Source organism: Ochotona princeps, chromosome 4 (assembly GCF_030435755.1).
Source record: "Ochotona princeps isolate mOchPri1 chromosome 4, mOchPri1.hap1, whole genome shotgun sequence".
In the NCBI taxonomy this organism is placed as follows: Eukaryota; Metazoa; Chordata; class Mammalia; order Lagomorpha; family Ochotonidae; genus Ochotona; species Ochotona princeps.
In genome coordinates, this window is record NC_080835.1 from 63,325,921 (window position 1) to 63,353,280 (window position 27,360).

Sequence of the window (27,360 nt, forward strand, 5' to 3'; positions counted from 1 at the left end):
AACACTGAAATATTAACCCCAACTAAGAGTTGTTTTTGCATTTTTGTTTTGTTTTGTTTCCTAATGTCTTCAACACATAAACTGGTATTTCAAGTAAATCATCTCTAAACTATTCCACTGCTTGGGGCAGGCATTTGGCCTCATGCTTATGATGGCAGAAGCATGTCAACATCCTATACTGGAGAGTGTGGGTTGGAGTTCTGGCTCCACTTCCTATCCAGCTTCCTGATAATGTATACTCTGAGAAGCAGGTAATGATGATTCAAGTATTGTGGTTACTGCCATCCAAGTGGGAAATCCAGGTTGAGTTCACACCTCCCAGTATCTGGGGAGTAGACCGGTGGATGACAGCTTACTCTCCCTTTCTCTCCCCTTCTCAAGTAAATAATTTTTAATGTAGTCCTAAGCTTATAAAAAGAAAAGTTTGAGACCCAAATAAACTAGTCTCCATGTCTTATTTTGTTTATTGGAAATGAGTTATAAATATCAAGATATTTTCCATTCTCACAACCCACCAAGACTGAAAACCAAATGATTCTTTCCATACCTATCCACTACTCTGTGATTGGGATAAAGGTTAAAACTCCCAGGCCCAGCATAGCAGCCTAGCGGCTAAAGTCCTTGCCTTGCAAGCCTGGGATCCCACATGGGCAGTGATTTGTATGCTAGCAGCCCCACTTCCCATCCAGCTCCCTGTTTGTGGCCTGGAAAAGCAGTTGAGGACGGCTCAAAGCCTTGGGACCCTGCACCCATGTGGGACACCCAGAAGCAGCTCCTGGCTCCTAATTTCAGATCAGCTGAGCTTCAGCTGTTGCAGGTGCTTGGTCAGTGAACCAGTGGACGGAAAATCTTTCTATCTCTCCTTCACTCTATAAATCTGACTTTATAATAAAATAAATAAATTTTTTTTAAAGCTAAAACCCTCAATACATTATTTCATCTATGTAGAAAATTATCAAATTTTACTGTGTATCAGGGTCACCAAGATGATTTGTCACAAGTTTCTAAATCCTACACTCAGGGTTTCTGAGTCAGTAGAACTGATGTGGGATCTGAAGTTTTTCATTCCCAATTTTTCATTGCAGAGAATACTGCTGGACTGGGTACCACTTACTTACAGAATACCATGCAACTGAATCGAATTGACTATCTAGTTGCACACTTTATTTCATTCTGGGATAATAATAGAAGAAATTCTTTCTTCACATTTTACAAGCCCATCATTTTAATTGCACACATTTGTTGACACCTGCCATCAGTATTGCATCGAATCAAAGATCCTGAGCCCTCCGTGGGGCATATGATGTTCACATTCTACACATATCCACTTGTCTAATCTCTGAGTTTACCTGCAGGTGCAAGAGCAGTTCACACATACACACACACTGCCACTTTTCCATCTCAATGCTTGGCCTCTCTTCTGGTTCTGTCTGGGACTTTCACAAGCCTACAAAGGCTTGGTCATCCCACACATTTGTGTGTTAGGGATACAGAATCAACACTTCTCAGGGGTGTCTATCAAAAAGTGAAGATAGGAATCTGAGGATAAATAATTCAGCCTTCCTCTTTGATAGTGGGGTTAGTTTTTGAAACTTGTCCAAGTGCATCTTCAAAGCCCTTAATGAGATGGACATCCAGTTTTTCACTCACTCACACATCCCTTATTGGCATTCCTCCCATTCCTCTCCACTTTCTCATTAGCACTTTCAGGAGATCACTTCCTAAATATATTAACTAGACCTTAAGTTCTCACCAACTGTTAGGGTAAGAAAACTCTATCCCAAAATCCTTTAAATTCTCAGAAGTGGCACCCACTTTAACTTCCCTTGCAGCTGTATATCCCAGAGTTTTATTCATAGGTCTTTGGGGGTGGCAAATGCAAGTTAGGTATATTTGATGGGTGTTAATAAACAAATGATACAGATTGTTGCTCATTAACATAACAGAAATACAGACTGTTGACTCATATGAGGATAGTCATGATTCATCACTCGTCCACCTTAGCAGGCACCCCACAGAGAGAGGTCTAACTTCACCAGTATCAGATCTGGAGATGCCAGCTGAAAAATGACAATATGCATATTTTCAGGGTGCCACTATAAAAAGCCTCTGTCACCAAATATTTGCATTTTAGGAGTGGATTGGCAATCAGTAATGCCATTGACATTCATTAACTGCAGTGTAAATTTCAAACAAAGAACCAACTGAGAAACAATAAACTTGTCCTCATAATGAAACCAAATAATGGAAATAGATCTCTTTGGTTAAAAAACAAGTAAATGAACCAAACTTTATTCTAAATAATAGAATTATTTCATGTACTCCATTCCACTCGTTGTTGGTGAATTAATTTGTTTTTTTAAAAATGAAACAACTTGGGCCCGGCGCGATAGCGTAATGGTTAAGGTCCTTCCCAGATGTACAAAATCTCGGCTACCACAGGCCAAAGCCAGGAGCCAAGAATTTCATCTGGATTTCCCGTGTGAGTGGCAAGGACACAAGTAGTACAGCATGACCTCCTGCCATATAGGCATGCTAGCAGGAAGCTGGATCCAAAGTAGTGATGGAACTTGATCCCAGACATTCTAACATGGGATAAGAGCATCCTAAGCAGTGGCTTAACCGACTGTGCCACAATGCCCATGCCTGGAAAAACCTGCCATTTTACAGAATCCGACTTAAAATTCAGTCATCATATATCCTACATTTACTTGCAGTCCTTCTGTTAAAGCCAGAATTGTGTTTTCCCAAAATGACATTGAAACACATTATGACTATGTTTGGAGACAGGACCTTTGGGGAAGTTATTAGGGCTGTAATGGTGGGGTCCTAATCAAATGGAAATGGTGTCCTTACCAGGAGACACACCAGGGAGCAAAGACTGCCTCCCCTTCTCTCACACACCCTGCTTCTTTTCCCACACACACACAGAACAACGGCCATGAGAGCACACAGTGAGAACTGGCGCCTTGTTCAAGCCAGAGAATTTCTGCCAAACACCAATCCTGGTAACACCTCGATCCAAGACATTCAACCTCCTGAAGGGAGAAAATTTAGTTTCTCTTCCTTAAGCAGCCCAGGCTAACGTATTTAGCCAGAGCAGACTAATAAACCTCCTCCTGTTTTTCTGAACACATTCTTTTTTTAAGTCAGTGAAGCAGGGAAAGCATATGTTGGAACTACCCTATTCACACCTGGCAACAAAGTTAAACCTTGGTGACTAGAACCAGGGCCCCTGCAGTGGCTCCAAGCTCAATTTCTTATCTGTGGATGAATACACCTTATAATGAGTGATCCTCCCTCAGCATGGAGCTTCTCATAATTTAAAAAAGCAGCCAAATATGTGTGAAAGGCCGGTGCAGTGGGGTTGCAGGCTAATCTTCTGCCTGTGGTACCAGCATCCCTTATAAGTGCTGGTTTGAATTCAGGCTGCTCCATTTCTGATGCAGCTCCCTGCTAACAGCCTGGAAAAGCAGTCACAAGGAATTAGACCCACAAGAGAGACCCAGAAGAATCTTCTGGTGTTCACTGTCCCACAGCGATGGACTTGGTGCATGGAGCCAATAATAATATGCAGCAACTGTGGTGATGGTCAGAGAGTTGAAGTTTATTGCCAGCATCAGACTTTTAAACGAAGGTTGTCATGTAGACATCAGAGGAGGGGGGGTTGAGCCATTCACATTTCAACAGCAAGAGACAGTCCCCTAATACAATTTGTCTAGTGGGTTCCTTCCCTGAATCTGTTAACCTGCGGATTAGGGAATATCTTGTCTATTCATTCCCATGTTAACTGGTCCTGGGGCCCTCCTGGAGGAAATTCAACTAGCTCTGGCAGTACACTGGCAAAGATTCAGGATGTCTTCCCACATTCTGGTCCCAGCTTCAGACTTGCCAGCTTCAGCTGTAGTGATCATCTGGGGAATGAACCAGCAGATGAGATCTCTCTCTCTCTCTCTCTCTCTCTCTCTCTCTCTCTCTTTCTCTTTCTCTCTCTTCCTCTCTCACTCTGTAATTCTGACTTACAAGTAAAATAAATCGATCTTTAAAAAACTAGAGGAAATAAGATTTTTTTTAAAGGGTAAATGAAATCGAACCACTTTTCTTTACTCCTGTTAGCCCAAAAACAACCTTCATTCATTCATCACCAAAGGCTCTTCCTAAAACTGTAGCTTCTAGGGCCCGGCACAATAGCATAGTGGTTAAAGTCCTCACCTTGAACGCACTGGGATCCCATATGAGCACTGGTTCTAATCCCTGTGGCTTCGCTTCCCACCAGCTCCCTGATTGTGGCCTGGGAAGGCAGTCGAGGATGGTCCAAAGCCTTGGGACCCTGCACCTATGTGGGAGACCCAGAAGAGCTCCTGACTCCTGGCTTTGGATTGGCTCAGCTCCAGCCCTTGCAGCCGCTTGGGGAGTGAACCATTGGACGGAAGATCTTCCTCTCTGTCTCTCCTCCTCTCTGTATATCCACCTTTCCAATAAAAAAACAAAATAAATCTTAAAAAAAAAAACTGTAGCTTCTCAATCTCAGCACTATTTAAACGCAGGCAGGCAGGCAGCAGTGGTGAGCTGTCCTGCATGCATCCTAGAATCTCTGGACTCACAAAAGGCTGCTGGCACCTCTCTCTCAGCCTTGACAATTTAATAGCCCTCCAGACATTAACTAGTGTGCCCAGGGGCACAAAATCACCCTGCTTGAGAACTACTCTTTTAAACCTTCAAAAGTTATGAATTTATACTTTTTGGAACTGTCAACTTCCTTCAACCCTTTGAGGTAAAAATAAGACACGGTGAAAAATTATTTCCCACTCAAATATAAGCATTGGGATAGCCCCTGTTAGTCTAGGACGAAGGATATTATTTGGGGATACAACATATCCATCTTTTGTACTGTATAAACTCTTATCCCTAGAGACATTGATGTTTGTGTGTGTGTGTGTGTGTGCATGTGGGATAGTCATGAATTTTGACATGCGCAGATGCCAGTAGACCTATGTAACCAATGTCACAATCAAGACACAAAGCACTTGAAAGGAATTCTTTTTTACATTCAAATTTTAAAGGCAAGCACAGTTACTTGGCTTCAGGGAAGGCCATGTGTTGTATACACATTCATTATAAACATACAAAAATAAAGGGCTTTAATAGGCATGGGACTGTGCATTTATAATTATTTATAGAGAATGTCTATGAATGTTTATTGTTTCTCTTGCAAACACTTCATTACTGCTTTAAGAAATAACTTCAAAGATAGAATAACAGGAAAGGGTTTGGGAAGTAGTTAGATAAAAGTCTAGAATACATGTCCCACTGTTTATACCTTGATTCATTCACTGTAGTGCCTCTTACATTACCCCACCAGTCTAGCAGTGCCCAACATCAAAAGGTTTGCATAGCCCCACATCTGTCTGCCGTATTACCTCAAACCACGTTCCTCCCATTTCCTCCCCACTTCTAGTCCTTCCTATTCCAATTCATCTTCCTGTAGTCTCGGTTTTGGCAAACCAGAAAACTGTCCCTGGCTCCTCAGCATTCACAAGATAAACTCTGAGCTGCATGACACCATCCTCCGGGGCGCCACCTGCTTGTATGCATGTGGACCACCACCTGGGACCCTCTCCAGAGTCCTGGGGAACAGCCAGCAGGGTTGTGCCTGTTTCATCTTCCCCACCTCAAGCATGACCAGTGCAGTTGCCGGGATCTGGAAAAGGGCCATTAGAAATGTAGCTGTTGTAAAGAAATAAAAATGTACGTCTGAAGTTTGAAGTTTGCAAGGACGTTGATTGACTGTTGTTCAGAAATATCAGTGGTGTCTGTGGATTAGGATGTCACATAACTTTAAGCTTTTGTTATGTATGTTCGATTTACATGTTGGGTATACAGCATGACATGTCTAGGTGACTCTCTGAAAAGAACAAACATTTATTTATTTTTTTCTAGGTGTGCATGAGATGGCAGAGAGAACAGATGAACTGGGAAGGTCAGCACCAAATGCATCATTGCAAGACTGGGGAGAGATATAAAGGGGAGGGAAAATGCATTCTGGCAGCTACAGTAGACACTCCTGCACCACCACCACCACTTCAGCACCAACCAGGCAAGTACCTGGTCTATAGAGGAGAAGGGTGCAGATGCTGCGGATCAGTGTCTCAGGAATAGTCCTCAAATGAGAGTTCAGCGCTGACTTCCTTGTTCTCTGGATGGATGACTTTGAGAATGGTTTCTGCTGAGTTCCGAAGCTCCCAGGGAAATCCAGCTTCAGTTATCCATCTCCTGGTAATTTGCTCATTCTTGTCCCCTGGGCTGGCTTCTTTCTCTTCCTCCTCATGTCCCCAGTTTTCCTATTACTGCTTTCTGACATTACTTTTCAAATAAACTACTTGCTCTCAAACCCTAATCTCAGGATCAAGTGCTAAGGAAACTCAACCAATGCTGGGTACGTATTACAGAAGGCCTGACCTAAACCTGGGTGGGCCAGAGTCTGGGAAGGACTTGTCAGCCATGACAGGAGTTCTAAGGGCTGTGATAGCAGCCATTTAAAGTCTTAACTGAGAGAATGAACTTGTGGCAATAAGTTGGAGGGGAGGGGGAAATGGATTCAGTACAAGGAAGCGGAAGCTATTCCTTTAGACAACTCAGGAAATGTTTAGACTCTGTATGTGCAACAACTTTTGAAACACATGTATAGTTTTTTCATAATATACAACTTCCATGAGAATTTTGACAAGCCTTTGTGGTAGAGAGGAAGCATTGGACAACAGTGGAACAAGGCTTAGCTCCTAGTAACTGCTCAACATTTTTGTTTTTTTAATTATTTATTTTTTTATTATATTTTTGTTGACAATTTTTACATAGTTAATTACGGTAAAAAAAAAAAAAAGGTTCGGGGGTATAGGGAAGTGGGTAATAGTATTATGTCCATATTGTTTCCATCATGTATCTGATGTAAAGGGGACTGCTCAACATTTTTGTATAAAAGCTAACAAAACATTTAATCTAAGCAGTCTCTCAGTAGACAGGAAAAACTTGAAAGTTCATTGGATGTAGAGATAAGGAAAGGAAAACAGTCTAGAATGTTTCCAGTCTCTTGGCTTGAATAGCTAAGTGAAAGTTGGTGTTGTGTACTAAATATGGAACATGGTTTCAAAAAGGCAGGGGATAATGAGTTTGGGGTATAATGTTCCTGTGAGACACCTAATTGATGCTGAGTAGGTCGTTAGGTGTACTAGTTTGATGCTGGGTCAGAGATGCGTGTTTGGGTCCCATCCAATATAGATTCTAGCCAGGTAGGTTCTCCAGCCACATGGGAAACATGACCCTGAAGAACACCATATTCTCCTACTTACCAGCCATCCTACTATGTGCCAAGAATTGTATGCAGTTTATCGACTCTTTAGAATAACGCAACGAGGTATGCTATGTTCTCTTCACTTCACAGGTGAAGAAATTGAGGTTCAGAAAGACAAAGTAACTTACTCAAGGCCATTCAACTAGTAAACACCTGCAGAAGAAACTGTTGACTCCAAATTTCATGTTAAGAAAAGAAGCACTGGGGATGGCATCGTGGTGTAGCAGGCAAAGCTATCATATGGGATTTCAAATGGGCCCCAGTTTGTGTCTCAGCCGCTCCACTTCTGATCCAGCTCCCTGCTAATGCACCTAGCAGAGCAGCAGAAGATAGTCCGAGTGCTTGGGTCCCAGCACCCACAATGGAGGCCTGGAAGAAACTTCTGGCTCCTCCTGGCTTTAGTACAACCCATCCTTGGCTGCTACAGCATTTGGGGAGTAAACCACTGGATACAAGATTCTCTCTCTCTCTCTCTCTCTCTCTCTCTCTGCCGTTCAAATAAATTAAAATCAATCCTAAAAAAAAGGAACATGAACAAAAATGTGATTCTGTAAACTATATCTCTCAGTCTAAGTAGATTGTACAAACAGCACAATAACCAGAAAAAGACCTTTCAACTTCATGGTACAACTACTCCCACTGCTGGTCAGACGCACAGCTTTCTTTCCAAGTGGTCCCCCTGCTGACAACCTAGAGAGCATAACCCTGTCTGAAGTCTCAATTTTTCTCTATGTAGAGCTGCCTTCTTCTTTGCTCATTTCATTTAAGAAGTTGGTTAGATAGAACTAAGCTTTAATACCCATTGACAAGTACCAGAGCCAAATGGGATAGGGGACAGACTGTTCTTCTGCTACACATACTGGCAAACCAGGGTAGGGGGCGGGCCTGGTGGGGGTTATTGTGGGTCGCCCCGACTAGGCTGCAGCTCCCACTGGTTGATGTAAGGGCCGAACCAGACTGGACTGCAACACCCATTGGTTCCAGTGCAACTCGGGACCGAAAACAGAACCAACCCAGCAACTGCAACCACCAGCTGATGGGGGTGATGGACCGTGCTGGGCCCTGTGCTTGCTAGAACATACAAGAAACTAATCTGGGAATACCTCAAAGTATCTTTGGAGATCTCCCCAATCGAACTGCTGGACTCAGAACTCTAACCAAGAAAAGACAGAAGACAGAACAGGACAATCATTCATCTCAGCTATATGTTGGCAGCGAAATATGGGGCAAACAGAGACTTTATGATGGACCATATCAATAAATGGACGACCTCATCGAGCGAAACTGGCAGTGATTCATAACTGGAGAACTATTAACACCACTTGAGCACATATCTCAGAGCATGCCCCACATCCGGGACTTGGGGTGGGCGGGAAACCAGGTGGGGCTTCTCCCTCAATATCCCCCTTTACCTCAGATACATGATGGAAACAATATGGACATAATAGCATTACCCACTTCCCTATCCCCCTGAACCTTTTTTTTTCTCTTTTTCTTCTTTTTCCTTTAACTGTAATTAACTATGTAAAGATTGTCAACAACAATACAATAAAATAGATTAAAAAAAAGAATAATAACAATGATTATTGTTTGGCAATGGTTTCTTAGATAATGTGATATGTAAATTACAAAATAATTACTGTGTCCTCAAAACCATATAAAGCATGTAGGTAGTACTCCACAACTTGGTTATTCCTTCATGTCTTAAAAAAAGGTTTACTTCATTTTTATTTTAAACTTCACAGTTACAGAGAAAAGGAAAGACAGAAACAGAGAGATATTCCATCTATTGGTTCACTCCCCAAATGGCTGCAATGGCTAAAGCTGGGCCAGTCGAAACCCAGGAGTCTGGAGCTTCTTCCCACATGGGCGCAGAGGCCCAGAGACTTGAGTCACTCTCCACTGCCTTCCCAGGCCATAAGCATGGAGCTAGAATGGAAGTGAAGCAGGCAGGACTCAATCCACCGCTCATACAAAGGTTGTGCCACAGACAAAGGTTAAGCCTACTCTGCCATGGTGTCGGCTCCCTGATTTTTCCCTCTGGAAACTTCTTTGGGTTGGCCAATACTGATAAATTCTGAAAATGCAAGCAAGCACAATTCATAAAAGACAGTGGTTAGAATTCATATGGCCTCATCGTCTAGAGGTGAGGTAGTATGATTTCATACGTGCTAATTTTTTTAAATACGCTTGCCAATGTTGTGCTAATGGTGGTTTCTTAGACTGCTTCCCAATGTGTGGGTGGGCATCTCACCTGAGTCATAGAAACTTGCAGAGATTAGGCAAGCTGGCAACTTAGCTAGTGAGGTCATTGTTTTTGACAGCCACTATAATTCTGCAAAGAGCAGAGCCTAAGACACGTTCCATGGACCAGAAACTGGACCAGAGAAAGAGGCCCTTAAGCCTACTGGAACTGTAGTCAGTGAAGTTCACCTGGAACCTGACCCTGTCTTGATCCTTAGGCCCTCCTGCACACTAGCCGGAGTACACTTTCGTCATCACAGCACAGCTCACACTTATCATTGCTCAGAGAACACATCAGGATCTGTCACCGCTTGCTTCTGCCTCTTATTTTGCTTTTCATTTGTCTCTGGGACCCTACTACTAAACCACAACAAACCTTTTTAGCTCTGTTAAAATCTCATCCCTTTCATTTTCACCTCTAGGCTTTTGCATATACTATGCCCTCTGTCCTGGCCATTCCCATATAACACCCCAAACTGATTAACTTCTGTATTTTTTTTATCTTCTTCTAGGAATCCTTTCTTTACCCTTGAGACTGGGTGCACTTTCTAAGGCCCTCTACCCTTGTCCCTACTCTGAAGGTTATCCAACTGTGTTGTAATTTCCCACTAACTTGACTGCTCCTCCCAAGCTGTAAATGGAGAGCTTCTTCAAGCAAGAGATAGACTCTGTCCAACATCTGACCTCATGAACCAGAACTGCCTGATCAAGTTGCCCCTAAATTACTGAACCATAGAAACTATGAGACAATAGATGACCATTGTCTCAAGTCACTACATTTTTGAGTAATTTGTTGTGCAGTAATAGATAATTAACCCCCTACTAAACCTATGTGATTTAAAACAACACATTGTTTTATCTCACAAATTTTCCCTTTATCCTTGTGGCATCAACTCGGATCAAGGCAGCATCATTTAGCTGATAACTGGGGTGACTGTGAGGGTCCAATTTAACTTCACCCTTATGTCAGGCACTTCATGAAGTAAAAGCTCAACTTCAACAACTGCCCACAGTGTCTGTATTTGGTCTCTCCAGAACAGTCATCTCATAGTAGATGGGCTTTTTACAAGGCAGTTGACTGTGACCTAGCTTCACACCTAACATGGAGTCATTCCTGTCCTTCTATTGGTTGAAGCAGTAATAAGACTCCCAGATCCAAGAAAAGGGAATGCAGACTCCACCTCTGATGCAAAAAAAAAAAAAAAACTTTAGAGAACTGGAGGATTTTCTCCCATCCAATTACTAACCATGCCCAACCCTGTTTAGCTTCCAAGCTCAGACGAGATCGGGCATGTTCAGGGTGGTATGGGCGTAGACAAACTGGAGGATTTTCTTCAGAATTTTATGTTACTGATGTATAATTTGCATTCACTAAAATTCACTCATGTTAAATATACAGTTCACTGAGTTTTAACAAATGCGTACATTCTTGTATCTGCCCTCACCACGGTTAAAACAGAATGTTTTCTTTGTTCTAGAAAGTTCCATCCTGGGTTTTTTTCTCTTTTATTTTTCAGTCAACATGCTCACCGAGCACTGCAAAAGTAGTCTGCTTTCAGATTTGGGTACAATTTCATATAATATACAGTTGATTTTGCTTACACTTGGTTTCTTCACTTACCTAAATCATTCTGTGACACATTCATGTTTTTTTTATGTGTCAATAACTCATCCTAGAGGCAGAGCAAGATGCTGCAATGATCATCTCCTTATAGACACACAAATCTGAACAAATATTTACATATCAAGCAACTTCACAAACACTAAGGAAGCCAGGTTAGAGACCACAGAGCCTGGTTGTAGTGTAGTAGTAAGAAATGGTACATAGAAGAAAGCAGGTAGGAAAGCATGGCCCACATCACCCCTCCTCCAAGCAGCACAACAAGGAGAAAGACATCTTGCCTGCATCTCAGAGATAGGAAAGGGATTTCAGTCCAAATCTGAAACATGAAACCAAGCCCCAGGCGTCCCATGATAAAAACCAGGGGGCAGACAAGCAGAGTTTCTGAAGACTAAGCTTGTCCTTGGCCAGATGGCAAGGAGACTACCTGCATTATCAGTCCCCTAACTTCAGAAGAAAGTGGAGCAAGACTTTAACTTCTCAGGCAGAAGGCAGGAAAGGAAGCTTACGGCTTTTGCCTTGAGGCTCAGGGCCAGGCCCATCAAGATGAAACCCAAAAGCTTTTCCCTCACCAAAGCTGTTGCCAGTATATAGAAATTCTCTCAAGGTGCTGTGCCCAGGTGAGATGCGATTTTTTTTAAGATGTATTTATTTTTATCGGAAAGTCAGATTTACAGAGAGAAGGAGAGGCAAAGAGAAAGATCTTCCAGCTGCTGGTTCACTCCCCAAGCGGCTGCAACAGTCAAAGCTGAGCCAATCTGAAGCCAGGCACCAGGAGCTTCTTCAGGGTCTCCCACGTGGATGCAGGATACCAACACTTTGGGCCATCCTCTACTGCTTTCTCAAGACAGTCTGGGGGCTGGATGGGAAGTGGAGCAGCTGGGATTCAAACTGGTGCCCATATGGGATTTTAGCTCTCGCAAGGCAAGGATTTAACCACTGAGCCATTGCACTGGGACCAGATAAACTCCTTCCAGTGTGTATCACTGCCAGCCTCATCTGGGCCTATCATGCACACCCAAGACTGAATGGGACCTGGTGGCTATAAGATCCAGGTATGACCCAACTTAGCACCAGCCTGGTCAGCCAGGAAGCTAACTTTATTCCACCCCTCCAAACTTTAAGGACATCTAAGCAGCATACAACTTCCTTGGGATTCTGTGAGAGGCTGACAAAGTCCAACCAAGGACAGGAGTTAATAATCCCCATCTCCAAGACAGTGCTTGCAGATAGAGTATCTAGATCTGATTCAGTGCCAAGTGTTGTCTGTGGCCCCATTAGAACAGACTTCCATCCCAGGCAGCATCACCTGTGGCTGGTTGCAGTGACCGTGGCCTGTAAGTCTTCCTCAGTAGCCAACAGCCCACCACAGTGTATAGGATTTGTTGCTTCCTCCATGCTGCACCAATGTTGATAGGCTGTGCAATCAAGTGTGATCCAGCACTGAAGTGTTGGTGGTAACAGGACTGGGCATCTAGAATTATCTTAGCAACAAGAAGAGATATGTAAGGTAGACTAATACCTTTTTAGACACATCCCATATTTGTTCTGACCCAACACACTGCAGCTTAGAAACAAATCTGCGCTTGGGGTATCAACTAGGACTGTATCAACAAAAGAACATCAATATGGACTTGTGGTGAGTCTCAACATGCAGTGTCATCTAGTACTAAAATAGCAAAAATGTCCAGAACTCAGAGAAAAAATGCCCCACTGCCTAGAATTTCCATGAAGACAGTCACAAATGTCACATTACTAACACTAGGAAAATATCTAATTGCTCAATGTAGAATGTTTTATTGCCAACAAACATCAAGAATTTTCAGCTAAGGGCCAATGTTATGTAATAACAACAGTCTGTGACAGCAGCATTCCATATGCGCGCCCCTTTGAGCCCTGGCTGCTGCACTTCCAGTCCTGTCCCTTCTAACGTGCCTGGGAAAGCAGCAGCGGACGGCACAAGACTTTGTACCTATACGTGTGACCTAGAAGCAGCTCCTGAATCCTGGTTTGGACTGGCCCAGCTCGAGCTGAGAAAATAAAACAGACTAAAAAGATTAAAAATGAAAGAAAGAGCTGATTATTTGAAAAGATGAACAAAATTGACACACCTTTATCTGTATCAATCAAGGGAAAAAAAACCAGGTAAGTCTCACATTGACAAAATCATTTTGATCATTTTTCGAAAAAGAACAATTATATGCCATCAAATCTGATAACCTAAAGTAAATGTTCAAATTCCTGGCCACACTTCACTTAGCAGACCTGAATTATGAAGGCATTATAACACCTAAATAGAGCAACAAGTAGTGAGATTCAATCAGTTCTAAGTCTCCCAGGACTAGATGGTTTCACTGCTAAATTATATCAAACATTTAAAGACAACACAAGATCTCTTAAATTATTCCCACAAAAGAAAGCAACGTTATTTTTACTTGCTTTCTTTTTTTTTAAAAAAAATATAAACTGGATAATGACGTTTAATTACACTACAGCTTAACTGAACTGAAAGCCGTGAAAAAAATTTTTTAAAGATTTATTTTTATTGGAATTTCAGATTTACAGAGAGAAGGAAAGACAGAAAAAGAGATCTTCTGTCCACTGGTTCACTCCCCAAGTAGCCGCAACGGCTGGAGCGGAGCCAATACAAAGCCTGGACCCCAGAGCTTCTTCCCAGGTTCCCCATGAGGATGCAGTGTCCCAATGCATTGGGCAGTCCTCGACTGCTTTCCCAGCCTACAAACAGGGAGCTGAATGGGAAGTGGGGCAGCCGGGATACGAACCAGCACCCATATGGGATTGCTAATGGGTTGGACCCACGAAAATGTTTCAAAATCATTCTACAACAACATTACCTTGACACCAAACCCAGACAAGGACACAATGGAAAAACAGAGTGACAAGCTAATCTCCTCAATAAACAGATGCTAACATGCTCAACAAAACATATGCCAAATCCAACAGCACACTAAAACATTAATCACCATGATCAAGTGGGATTTATCTCAGGGATGCAAGGATGACTTAACCACAGAAATTAATAAATATATCACATAACAAAATGAAGCACATTAGTCATGATCATCTCAAAAGATGCATGAAAAGCATTTCATAAAGTTTAGCATTTTTCATGATTTTAAAAAAATGAAGGAACCCATTAGGTATGGAAGGGAAATATATACATGACATGATAAAAGGCTTATATAACCAGTCAATGGTTCACATTACATGGAATGGGGACAAGGTTATAGCTCTCCCTCTTGTGGAACAAGTCAAGCATGTCCACTTTGATCTCTTTTATTCAACTTAGGACTGGAAGACGAAGTCAGAGCAAGTAGGCAAGAGAAATAAAGAGTACTTAAATTGGCAAGAAGAAAGATACATTGTCACTCTGTGTAGGACATACTCTTACATACAGAAAAATCCCAAGACTTTAAAAAAAAAAAACCTTCATTATAACCAAATTTTAAAAATTAGTAAATTAGCAATACATAATGTTACAGTGGCCACATCTTAATCAATATACAGTGTTGTCTGCAAGGTTTTTGTTTGGTTGATTGTTTTTGGTTTTTTTTTAGTCTTTTTTTTTTTAATGTTAGCCATTCTAATGAGTATGTAGTGGCATCATAGTGTGGTTTTTGTTTTCCTTTCTCTGATGACTGACAGTACTGAGCATCTTCTCATGTGTCATTTGGTCATGAATCTATCATTCATGGAATGCTTATTAAACTGGTCATTTTGTTTTATAATTCAGCTTTAGAAGCTATTTATAAATTTCAGGTATCAGTCTTCTTGCAGGCATATGTATTGAAATATTTTCTTCCAAACTGCCGATGGCTCTCTTGTCTTTAGAGCAGAAGTTTTGAAATTTGGCTAAAGCATGATTTTTTTAAATTATGCTTTTTTCTTCACTTTTTTCTTCCTATATAAGAAATCCTTGACAACTCAAAAACCACAAAATTTTCCTCCATTTTACTGCAGATGTTTTCTACTTTTAGCTTTGATATTTGGGTCTATGATTCATTTTGAGCTGTTTTTTATATAGTTTTTGGTCAGAATCTAGGCTCAATGTTTTCCCAAATAAAACAACCATGGTTACAGAAGCATATGCTGAAAAATGACCCCTTCCAGGGCCATGTGGTGGCACATTATATCAGTCCTCTGTCCTGTGGTGCTAGCAACCCATATGGATGCTAGTTCAAGTCCTGGCTGCTCCACTTTCAATCCAGTTCTCTGCTTATGAAAGTGGTGGAGGATGGCCCATGTCCTCGGGCCCCTGTATTCATGTGGGAGACCCAGAAACAGCTCCTGGATCCTGGCTTCAGATCAGTTCGGCTCTGGTCATCACAGCCATTTGGGGAGTGAACCAGCAGATGGAAGATCTCTTTCTCTCTGTAAAAATTACTTTTCAAATGAAAATAAATCTTTTTGAAACAACAAACAAAAAAACCCATTCTTTCCTCCTTGAGTTGGTCACCTTGATACTTTTGACCAAAGTAATCAACCGTGTAAATCTATTGTCAAATTTTTTGCTGTGTGTTATGAATCTGTATGTTTATTATCTGTGGTCATATTTCTAAACTATAGCATGCACACAGCAGTTCATTGTGGCTGCATGCTTTCACAATGCTGTGCACTAAATTCCTCAGGCACAAATCTCGTCACCCGGCCAAGGTTTCTGGGACAGAAAACTTGGCTCATAGTCCTAAATTCTCCCTCCCTCAGAAAAAAACGCAGTGGTTGTACAAGTAACTTCAAAAATGAGTTAGGTAGAGAAGGTAAGAGTGAAGAAAAGAGATGTGCTATCTTTTGGCTAAGGTTCTAGGTGTTCAAGCAAACTTAGATGAAAAACACAAGGTGGGGGCAGCCATCAGCAATGGCACAGTGGGTTAGGTTACCACTTGAGAAACCCACATCTGAATCCAGAGTCCTGGGTTCACGTCCAGCTTCCGCTAGAGTTCCTGGGAAGACAGCAAATGATGGCTCAAGTAAAGACACATGAAGACTTTTAAATAGAGTTCCCAGCTTGCTGGCTATCTGCCTGTCTTTCAAATATAAACACACAAAAGCAAAAGCAGGTGAATTTCAAGAACACAGCGCCAGACTTAACGGACAAATTGTGACCCTTACAAAGATTGTAAAGTGGAGACAGTTATCATTTATAATATTACAACATGACAATGGACATTGGGTCAAAAAAATGCCCTCTAAGTTTGTCACTATGCCTCTTAAGGATACTAGAAATTGCTTTGCTCTCAGAAGAACAGATTACTTCATGATTTTTCTCTTTTCTTTTCTTTTCTTTGCAAAGCACCAATTTAAATGTTTGTAATTTGTCAGAAGTAAGGTTTGGCTAAGAAATTACACCACAGTTTTTCTGTTTCTCAAAACTAACTTTGCTTCAGGAATGCCTGATTTATTAGAAGTTAGAACCATTTTGCCAAACCAATAGGTTCACCTGTAGTTCAGATATCTAGAAACCATGATAAGATTTAATGTTAATACTTCATTGGTTGCTTCCTTGGGGTCTGCTTGCAAAGATGGCAATCCAGTGAAAACAGCTAGCAATGCATACAGATATGTCTACAACTTTTTTTAAAACATGTTTTTTTTAAAGACTGATGTAAAATGTGGTATAAAGCGTTCAGTAATTGCTCATACCAGATCCTTTGTGGTTTCGCCAGAAACAGCATATTTGGCTTTCCCTGTCCTAGACACTTTCCAACCTCTGTTTCTCCATCACCTAACATGGCAAGGCTAACAGAAAAATCGAGGTCAGATGAGAGAAAACGGCAAACGGTTTCTATCTGGTTTCACTCTTGGACCACCAACTGGCAGACACTGGCAGAAAAGCTATACCCAAGACAAATGATAGGGCAAAAGCACATTTCTTGACGATGGGCCCAGGCTGTAGTAAAAGAAGCAGGCCTAAGATTTACAGGAAATGATGTGGGAACGAATTCAAAGTCTGGAGGACTCGCGAATTGTTTTACCATTTGACTTTAAAACTTAATGCTTTGAAAAAATATATGGTCGTAAATTTTTTTTTTGTCCTTCTTTTGTCCTATTTTACCCATCAATCCCAAAGTACTAAGGAAGACCAAGTATCTAAACACTTAACCAGGAACACAGGTCACAGAAATCATACGTAACATAGAACACCCATAGAGAGAGGTCTATAAACACTGTCTCAAACTGTTCATTCCTGGATGACGGTTACTGATGAGAAAACCTCTCCCACCCAAACAGCCAACTAATGTTTGTCTGCTTCAGTTCCCTTCTCTTATTATGTGTGATGAGTATATAACACCGCATGGTTCAAAACACATGTGATTATTTATCAAAGAATTCAACAACGCCAAACAGGTGACCTTACGAACAGAGTGAAGGCGGAAGAGAGCTGGCCTCCGTCTTCCCCCTCACTAACGAGGCTGTATTCGGCAGACGTAGGGGTTCCGGTGACGTATGAAACTGTCTTGAAGCAGACAATGGGAAAGACGACTGCGCGGGAAAGACGCCTGTATGCGGCTGACGGAATTAGCCAGGTGGGAAATGGGCGGCACAGTCAGCGCTCCACCGGGACGCTTTGCCTGGGGCAGCCACCAGGAGGCGCGCTCAGCATGACGTCGCTCGCGGGGAGGACGCCGGTCGCCGTGGAAACTGAGGGCGTGGCTGCCGGCGGAGCGGGTTGACCTGGCCTGAGGCGGGGACAGTGGTGCGCGCAGTGGGCCCGCGGCCGGGTGTCCGCGCCTGGAAGTGGTCCACGGGATGTCGAGAAGCCAACTGGCCCCCTCGCCGGGCCCCTGACTCCTTCCTTGCTGACCCTGAAGAATGTCAGCCCCCGCATCTTGCCCGCCTGCGGTTTGCCCCCAGATAGGTCCAGGGTCAAGCCCCTTGGTTTCCTCCACCGGGCGCTGTTCCTGGTCCGTTAGGGGCTCCCGGGCGGGGTTTCACATAGATTTGTCCCCTTTTAACCACCCACAGGGAGGGACGCAAACTTTTTAAAAACTGAACAAAATGTGAACTCATGTCTCTCTTTCAGCTTTGCAGTGGAAACTTTGGATGGCTGCTTGCCTGTCTTCTTAGACTACCTGCCCAAGGAGGGTACACTCCGGTGGGATTAAGGTTTGTGGCCCTCCTGTCACTCTCACATGGTCCCGGTCCCTAGCACATTGATGCCCTGGCCCCCCTTATCCGAGGGGAAGGGAGGGTTTCTGGTGTCAACTGCTGGTTGGAAAATAATTCAAAATTCCAGTGAGAAAAATTCAGAAATACACCATTTTTTAAAGTTATAAAAATGACTTATTAGAGTATGTTGTTAAAGTTCTATTAGTGATGGGTAAATGTATGCTTAATTTTTAGAGGAGATTTTATTGTAGGTGTGAGTGCGTAGTAAGAAGTGCAGTGCATACAGCTCTCAGTACTGTACATATTTATTTTTATTGGAAAGTCAGATATACATAGAGGAGAAGAGACAGAGAGAAAGATCTTCTGTCCATTGATTCACTCCCCAAGCAGCCGCAACGGCCGGAGCTGCACCAATCCAAAGCCAGGAGCCCAGAGCCTCTCCCTGGTCTTCCACGCGGGTGTAGGGTCCCAGGGCTTTGGGCTGTCCTCGACTGCTTTCCCAGGCCACAAGCAGGGAGCTGGATGGGAAGTGGAACTGCCAGGATTAGAACTGGCGTCCGTATGGGATTGCAGCACATGCAAGGTGAGGACTTTAACCACTAGACTGCTGTGCTGGGTCCAGTACTATACGGGTTTTCAGGCAGTCTCTGGGGTGCCTGTGGAAGACGGGGCTCTACTGCAGTGCCTGCATTTGTAGGGGACTTGATTGTTTCCCCAAACCCTGAAGCCTCTCTAATAACCCTGACAGTTAGCAAGAAGGAGGAAGAAAGCCTCAGGGAGTTTTAGGTCTCTGTGGAGGAGCTAGGCTCATCCAGATCTTGCTCCTCTGAGCACTTTTCTGAATTCCCAGCTATTGATTGCATGTCCTTGTCAGCACAGTGCCTCTCCACGGTGGGTACTTCACCCGTGCTCTGTGAGCTCTGTGGACTTTCTCCCTGGCTTACAGTGCAGGGTGTATTCAACACCGTGGCCTGGGTGCTGCTAGGCCTTCTAAAGGGAACACTTGGTAATTTGTTGTAGGGATTTGTTTTTTTTTGGGGGGGGGGGTTGTTTCCTACACCTCTTTCCCCATAAAAGTTCCACTGGGCAGAGAAGGAGTTAAGGAAGTGGTAGGAGATGAAGGAGATGCCCCACTAAGCCTAAAAGGAGAGGATTCCTGTTGGCCGAGAGAGAACACAATGCGAGGTTCTTCCTTGGCGTGAGGTGGCTGCCCCTGGACTGGCTCGCGGCCACCTGCGAGGCCCGGCTCCTGCTGACTGGCCGTGGATGCACTGCTGCTGTGGGAGGCGAGCAAGAAAAGCCTTTTTGTTCTCCTTGGCCATCAGAATACAAAAGTATTACAGGTGTGCTCATGGTTGTATTTCTTCTCTCTTTTAACATTTCAACGTTAGAGGACAGCAAGAGTTGAAAGAAGCATAGTTCTGGTTACTAGAGAAGTTCATTTAATAGGTTGTATTTTAAATGATTAGTAATTCTGTATCACAAGATTGGCCCACTTGAAAGCTAAGGAACCAGTGTAACTTGGGAACTACAGTACAGAGGTGTACCATGGACTACAAGATTCACATTGGTAAAGAGAATGCATGCTAATATGGTGGCTATCGCCAAAAGTGGACGTACATTCATCCAGGTATTTAAACGTACCTGGATCTGAATGTATGATTTTATCACAGCTGCAAACTGGATGAATTTTACATGTAACACCAACTGTTTGGGAGCTATACATACATATATTTATACATACATACATACATACATACATACATACATATATTTCCCTATGTCAATATATCCCGTGAAAATTCACTAAATTTTCAGCTATATTGTTACTACTGGAAGGCTTCAAATGCATTGTTTCTTTCTAACATGCTGGAGAGCATTTTTAGGTTAAAAATGTTTTGGCGTTAGTCAAAGTTTTGAGTTTAACCGTAACTTTACTTTCCAAACAAAGGAAATTTGAGCAGATAAGTAGGAACATTGGTAAAGGTCATGAGTGTGCATGGCTTTCAGGCCAACCATTTAAGCGAAGCATCCATGGAGCATCTAGCTTCCGTCCCTGGGAGGTCCACATGTGCCCCACAGCACCTACCTCTGAATTCCCAATGATGCGTGTTTGCTGAAGCAGTTGTTATTCAGCATTAAACCACTTACATTTTTCTGAAGATGAGTGTCATGAATGATTATGAATATGTGTATATCTCAGACATTCAAGAAAAACTATAGTGCGGCTTGTGTCTTTTAAGTTAGATTATTTTTTGAAAGTATTACAACTCCTGTTCCATCTAGTCTAGGCTTGTGCAAGGCTATATAGTCAATATGGCTCAGCCGACACTGGACCCCAGGACTCCTAACACTCATACAAAGAAGTTTTAACTACCTCATATTCTTGTCCCTTGATGGCACCTTATCCAGAACTTTTAAAAAAATTATTATTTTTATTTTTGATGATTTTTACATAGTTGATTAGGGTGATAAGGGTCAAAGGCTATAGGAAGGTAGGTGAAATCACTATTTCCACATTCTTTTTCTTTCCTTCCTGTATCTGGGGAAAGAGGGAAGACAAGGAGAGAACCCACACCCAGCCTCCCAAATGCCTCTGCACCCTGGGATGGAGGACAGCCACCTGATACCACCCCTGGGTCCCCGATGTGGGCATGCTCAGAGTGTCCTGCTCATGAGATTTCGATAGCGGAACTTCTTTTAAAAAATAATTATCAGTTATTTATGTGAGAGGCATAGAGACAATTATCCATGTACTGATTTACTTCCCAAATGGCCACAACTGTCAGGGCTGGGCCTCCAGCACCCTTTCCAGATCCTGTTTCCATGTGCATGGCAAGGGTCCGCGTTGGTGGGCCATATTCATCCTCTTTTCCAGGCATGTTAACAGGGAACTGGATCAGAGAGGCAGAACCACCAGAAGTCAAACCAGCATTCTGACCTGGGATGCCAGTGTCACAAACTGGTGTCTTAACTCACTGAGACAAAACAGCCTCTTATTCACATCTTGAGTCATTATTAGTATTACCAGATAAATTCTTCTGCTTAAATCTACATTTACATAAAACATTTGGTAATGAGCAGAACTGCCATTCCTCCCTGATTCCACATAGCACGGAGGGCGGAAGCAGCCTCTGGTTCTTTGGTACTCCAGAGAAGTCAGAGGAGGTGTTAGGAGCTCTCTAGATACTGCACCTGGTCCTAAGCATGTACCCGCAGGGATAGACTCTGCTGTGTGGGTAATTTTGCAGTCAAATCGCCATGAGAAGTGTTGGAGCGATAGTTCAACTAACTAATCTTCCTCTTGCAATACTGGCATTCCATATGGATGCTGACTTGTGTTCCAGCTGTTCCACTTCTGATCCAGCTCCCTGCTTGTGGCCTGGGAAAGCAGTAGGGGATGGTCCAAGACCTTGGGACCCTGAATCCAAGTGGGAAACCCAGAAGAGGTGCCTGGCTTCGGATCGGATAAGCTCTAGCTGTTGCAGCCATTTGAGGAGTGAACTAGTGGACAGAAGATCTTTCTCTCTGTCTCTCCTCTCTGTGAATCTGCCTTTCCAAGAAAAATAAATAAACCTTTAAAAAAATCACTATAGGATAACGGCACATTTGAAGATTACAATATATGTATCCCTTTTACTAAGTAGACTTCTTACTTTTCACTGAGAAGTATTTGGGGAACATTTTGGAAACATATCTAAAAAGTGGTTACGGGGTAGATCTGGAATTGCTGTACACCTGCAATCTTTCCAACCCTGGTTGCTCAGTGCCCTCATCCCATGATGTAGGTCTTGAGCACCCAAAAAGAGTTGAGAACAAAACACAAACATCTTTTTAGAACTGCTCATTTTAAAACATTGCTACAGAATGGTCCTTTGTTATAAATAGGGATCTTGTCTCTTCTGTGTTGTGAACTGACGGCCAGGTAAATCAGCATGCGCAGAACAGGCATCAGGTATTTGCAGTGACAGGTTGGCTGCCCCTTGGTCACGGATTATTGTAACTGTAACCTTCTAGTGTCATAATAACATTTACTTGTGAATATATATGCATATATTTAGAATTTCCACCTTTCCTGAGACATGAAAGCTTTGGTAGAGGTCGGAACTGTAGATCTGTAAATGCCTATGAACGTCCCTATTCTTTGCAGGCCATTATCAAGTACAAAAGCACATGTTAAGGTACTGTAATTAGCTCATTGCAAAAATCCAACTGTCAGGCGGACCATCAAATTGGCTTACTCATTTTCTTGAGAGCGTCTGAAACAATGAATCTGAATATAGTCTATGCATAAATCATTTATGCTTTAATGGATCTGCATTTTCCCTCATGTTTTATTGAAGTCCTGTGCTATAAGCTGGAGTTAGGAAGCCAATCATGCATTAGTCAGAGTTAAGAACAGAGGAGCTAGGTAACTGAGGTAATTGAGCAAGATGAGATCCTTTTCCACTAATGCCAGGTGGGTACCACAGGTGGAGACCATAACACTCGTTCTCGTCCCTATTTCTCAGAGATTAAGGTTGACATTCGACTTAACTTCAACTAAGATCTTACAACAATCATTATTAAGTGGGAGGTTATTCTTGCAAAAGAAAACATTCATCAGCATGCTATTTTTTTTCTACAACATCTGAGTTAAAAATTCTAATCCTAAAGTAGAAAATAATGTGAAAATCTGCCTCCACGTCTGACACAAAAGAGCGATTTTTTTCTTGGCTGGTAATTTTCTGTGAGCTGCGATGTAAAAATGATGACAGATTTTGTTATGGAGCTTGCTGAATTATTCTCAATGCTTTGATATTTAAGAAAACTCTGCTACCCTGACTTCACTTATGAGATCTTTTTGTTTTGTCACCTGGGTGCTTTTCAGCTGAAAAGTATTGGCATTCGTATATACTTGAATTTGTTTGCATGCAGAGATGCACTCACTTGGCTAGAAACATCTCAGACACAAAGAGATCTGGATGTATGAGTAGCGTGTTTGTACAGAAATATGTTTTCATGTCAGTGAGCATTTCCACTGTGGATCTGAGTGGCCAATATAGATTCATATAAATTGCCAACTGAGTGATCCAAGTTAACAACGAAGGCTATCAATAGCAAATCCCATGGACTGGTGCTGCCACAGATTGTACTTGGCAGCAGGCAGACATCCTCTGCTTTATAGTAACCTGGAATTTGAAGAAGCATGGTTTGCAATTATAACGGAAGAGAAAGAGGAACATTCCTAATGTGAGTTCAGCATGTCAGTCCCTATGCTAGAAATGTTGCATATTAGCTTATTTAGGTCTTCATAATAGCTCTTAGAAACAGATTGTTACGGTTCTTACCTTCCAGATGATGAACACACAGTTCAAAAGGGCTAAGCAAATCAAAAGTGTAAACAAGACAGGCCACCTCAAGAAGTCAAAGTGTTTAGCAGTGAAGAACTCAAGCTCACACAGAAAACAGGTGGTGGACCTAAAACTAAAACACATGGCTGCCTAATTAATTCAGTCATTCACTAATGTATTCACTCACCCTGGATTTATCAGGTATCCATTTTGCTGGGTTTTGGAAACTCAGTAATACACAATAATGGCATCATCCCCCACAGCCATTTACGCAAGTAATTACAAAGGTAGAGACATTCTTTCTACCATACCAAACCAGAATGACAAGCACTTATTTTGAGATTAGTGGAAATTAAAATATTAAAAAACTATTAAATAAGACTGCTTTCTGAAAAGCAAACCTTTGCATTGAAATCAAATCCATGAAGTATCTCTGCTTACTACAAACATCTGTGAGCAGTATGTTTTGATTTTCCCTTTTAGAGATTTCTTTGATATGCTATTAGGGTCAAAGGAATTAAAAGCTTATGAAAGTATTGTTAATAATAATATGACATTATCATTGTAAATCTCCAATCCATTTTAAAAGACACATCAATGTTTATTTTTATTTACTTTTGATAACAACACTAGCCAAACCTAATTCCTTAGATCCTAGTTCTAATTTTTTTGTATCCTGGCTTCTTGGTGCATATAGAATATTTTGGCTTGGTTTGGTTCTAAGCATTAAAAACTGAATAGACATTTATTGAGCTGCTGTTATGTGTACTTCACTCTATCAAACTTCGTGAAAAAAATAAAAAGATTGCAAAGGTCCATCCCTGTGCCCTTAGAGGAGCTTGGTAGGGGCAGTGGAGGTAGACCAATACCACGAGAGTTGAGCTGTCAGACTGCTTTGGATAGAAGGAATGCTGCAGCAGGGCTCGACAGGCAACTCACCAGACTGAAAAATCCAGTTGATTCAGGATGTTCCAGCATTGTGGTTGATGTTTAATATCAGAACATGGAAGCAGTCAGGATAGAAACACAAGTCTTAAATTAAACTCCAGGGGGTGCCTAAGCTACACACAAGTAGACTGATAATAGAGAACATATTCACTTTTGCCATGTCTCTTTTCTAAACAGGTGTATCTTCAATAGTGAACCAGCACAATGGAAAACACAGGGAAGACAAATAAAAAAGACACACCAGATAAGCCAAAGGAAAACAAACTGCCTACAAGTGAAGCCCTTCTAGACTATCAGTAAGTTTGTGTTCTTTTTGTTTTGTTTTCAAGAAATTCCTCTACACATTTTTTTTGTCATGCATTACATGACCCTTTGTTTAGAATTCTTTGGGCACAGTACTCTTATTTCTGTAATTATTTATAGAAGCAGGGCCAAGGCAGAGGGAAAGTTGCACAGCTTTGGGTTCAGCCCTCCCTGCACCCACTGGGGAGGGATATCCACCGGGTCTGACACTCTTTCCTGGGTGCTTTCCATGTATTATTCAGTTTATTTTGCCTTCAGAACAAGAGTTTGACACATCAAAACTTGTAGTGATCTGGAAATGAGATCCTCGAGGCACGACTCTGACTCTACCCTAAGGTATCCCGTGCAGGGGAAATCCTTTAGCCTCTCTGTACTTCAGCTGTAAAAGCTATGAAAGCAGACACCAGTGTTGTGCCACAGCACATAATGCTGCTGCATGTGATACAGGGATCCCACATGGGCGCCAGTTTAAGTCCCAGAAGTTCCACTTCCAATCTAGCTCCCAGCTTATGGAAGAAGCTTCTGGATTCTGGCTCTAGCCATTGTGGTCATTTGGGGAGTGAAACAGTGGATGGAAGACTAACTTCTCTCTCTTTCCTTCTCTCTGTGTAACTCTGGTTTTCAAATAAGAATAAAACAAATCTAAATAACTGCATTTATTTGTATGAAAGACAAAGGTATACACACACTCACACACACATGCACACACACACGGAGAGATCCTCCATCTTCGAATTCACTCCCCAAGTGACAGCAATGGCCAGAGTTGGGCCAGGCTGAAGCCAGGAGCCTCATCCGGATCTCCCAAGTTATGCAGGGGTCCAAGTACTTCAATCATATTCCACTGCACATTAGGAGAGAGCTGACTAAGAATTGGCGCATCCAGGACTCTAATCAGTACCCATATGAGATGTTGGTGAAATAGACAGTAGCTTAATGCACTATGCCACAATGCTGATCCCTCTTTTCTTTGACATTATTGTATGATTGGAGACTTGGAGCGTCTTTCTTCTATTTGTTCATGCAACATATACTAAGATACTGTGAATCATAGTCTTCTACATCGTCCTGTGTAGCACCTGGACTTATGCCTTCCACCTGATTCTGGCCTACATATGACTTTGTATGCCATATGTAAACAGAATCATTGTTAAGACTCACCATAATTCCAAAAGGAGATGATGCGCCCAACAGGTGCCAGAAGAAGAGAGGGGAGTTGGAGGCATAAATACACTCTTCTTCTCAGTGCATATTTTTAAGGTTTTTTGAAACTGACTATAGCATAGTGTAGCAGTGGATATGAAATAGCTTCACCGCTGTGGTTTGGGCTGATCCCATTGCATTTTTGGTCACCTCTCCATCCCCCACATAACAGTTTTCTGACCTAACCTCTTAAAATACTACAGAATGATTAGTGGTCATTTATAGAAGAAAAGGTAAGGAAATGTCCTTAACTTTCCAACTTACATTATTTCTAAGTGGCTACACATCAAACTCAAGTGATTCAGAGAGAATTATACTTAATGTTAAGAACTTGGAGGCAAAGCTAAACATGACACCTGTTCTGTGCTTATGTTTTATTCCAATTAATAAATAATAAACCCATTGATAAGAGCACTGGATCAGTATTTGAATGTGTAATGTTTTGAAAACAGGTCAATGCTAGCCTTTTCCCAAATAATACTGAAATTTACTCATTCAACAAATACTTGAGTGTTTACCAACTCTGAGACAAATACTGGATATTGGAGTACAGCAGTGAACAGGAAGACATGGTCCCCGTGCTGATGAAGCAGAAGTGAGACATTAAATGACAAACTCAAACTTTTTGTAAAGAAAAAAGTATGTATATATAATGAAAATAATATGAAAGAGAAGGATGTTATAAAATGGTGAAACCAAAGGGTTTGGCCTAGTCAGAGGCATTAGGTAAAGATGGAGGATACCATGTTTGGGCTGATCTTTGGAAGAACAGGTGCTGTTGAAACACTGAATGGTGGAGAGAAGCCTTTCTGGGAGAAAGAGACTAAGATCGGAAGCAGCTTACCACAGCCAAGGAACCAGGAGAGATAGAATAATAGAGAGCGAGCAGGAACACACATTGTTGATTTAGTCAAAGGCCACATCAAACGGAACACTTGAGATCTGGTAATGGGAAGCCATTTATTGGAAGAGCACAAGGCTGGAAATGGAAAGCCTGTGATGTCAGTGACTAAATTAAAAAAAATTTATTTTTATTGGAAAGTTAGATATACAGAAAGAGAAAGAGAGGGAGAACCTCTGTCTGCTGACTCGCTCCCCAAGTGACTACAATGGCCACACTGATCCAAAACCAGGAGCCAGGAGCCTCCTCTGGGTCTCAAGGCTTTGGGCCATCCTCGACTGCTTTCCCAGGCCACAAGCCAGGGGACTGGATGGGAAGCTAGGCTTCTGTG

General features: G+C 42.2%; 2 protein-coding genes across 4 annotated transcripts in view; one reads left to right on the top strand and one right to left on the bottom strand.

Annotated features, from left to right (window-relative positions):
• Window positions 1-27,360, bottom strand: part of SYTL2 (synaptotagmin like 2) — a 175,991-nt gene that overhangs the window by 140,142 nt on the left and 8,489 nt on the right. The gene's annotated exons all lie outside the window — the stretch shown is intronic.
• Window positions 17,387-27,360, top strand: part of CCDC83 (coiled-coil domain containing 83) — a 47,244-nt gene continuing 37,270 nt past the window's right edge. The window contains exons 1-3 of one of the 3 annotated variants that reach the window (XM_058663686.1): window positions 17,387-17,900; window positions 18,256-18,338; window positions 24,800-24,918. In XM_058663686.1, coding sequence (XP_058519669.1) covers window positions 24,827-24,918 — 92 coding nt within the window. In that variant the 5' untranslated portion in view covers window positions 17,387-17,900; window positions 18,256-18,338; window positions 24,800-24,826. Of the gene's footprint in view, window positions 17,901-17,930; window positions 18,047-18,255; window positions 18,339-24,799; window positions 24,919-27,360 lie in introns of those variants that run through there. The other 2 variants (XM_058663685.1, XM_004590019.3) reach the window with 2 other exon arrangements.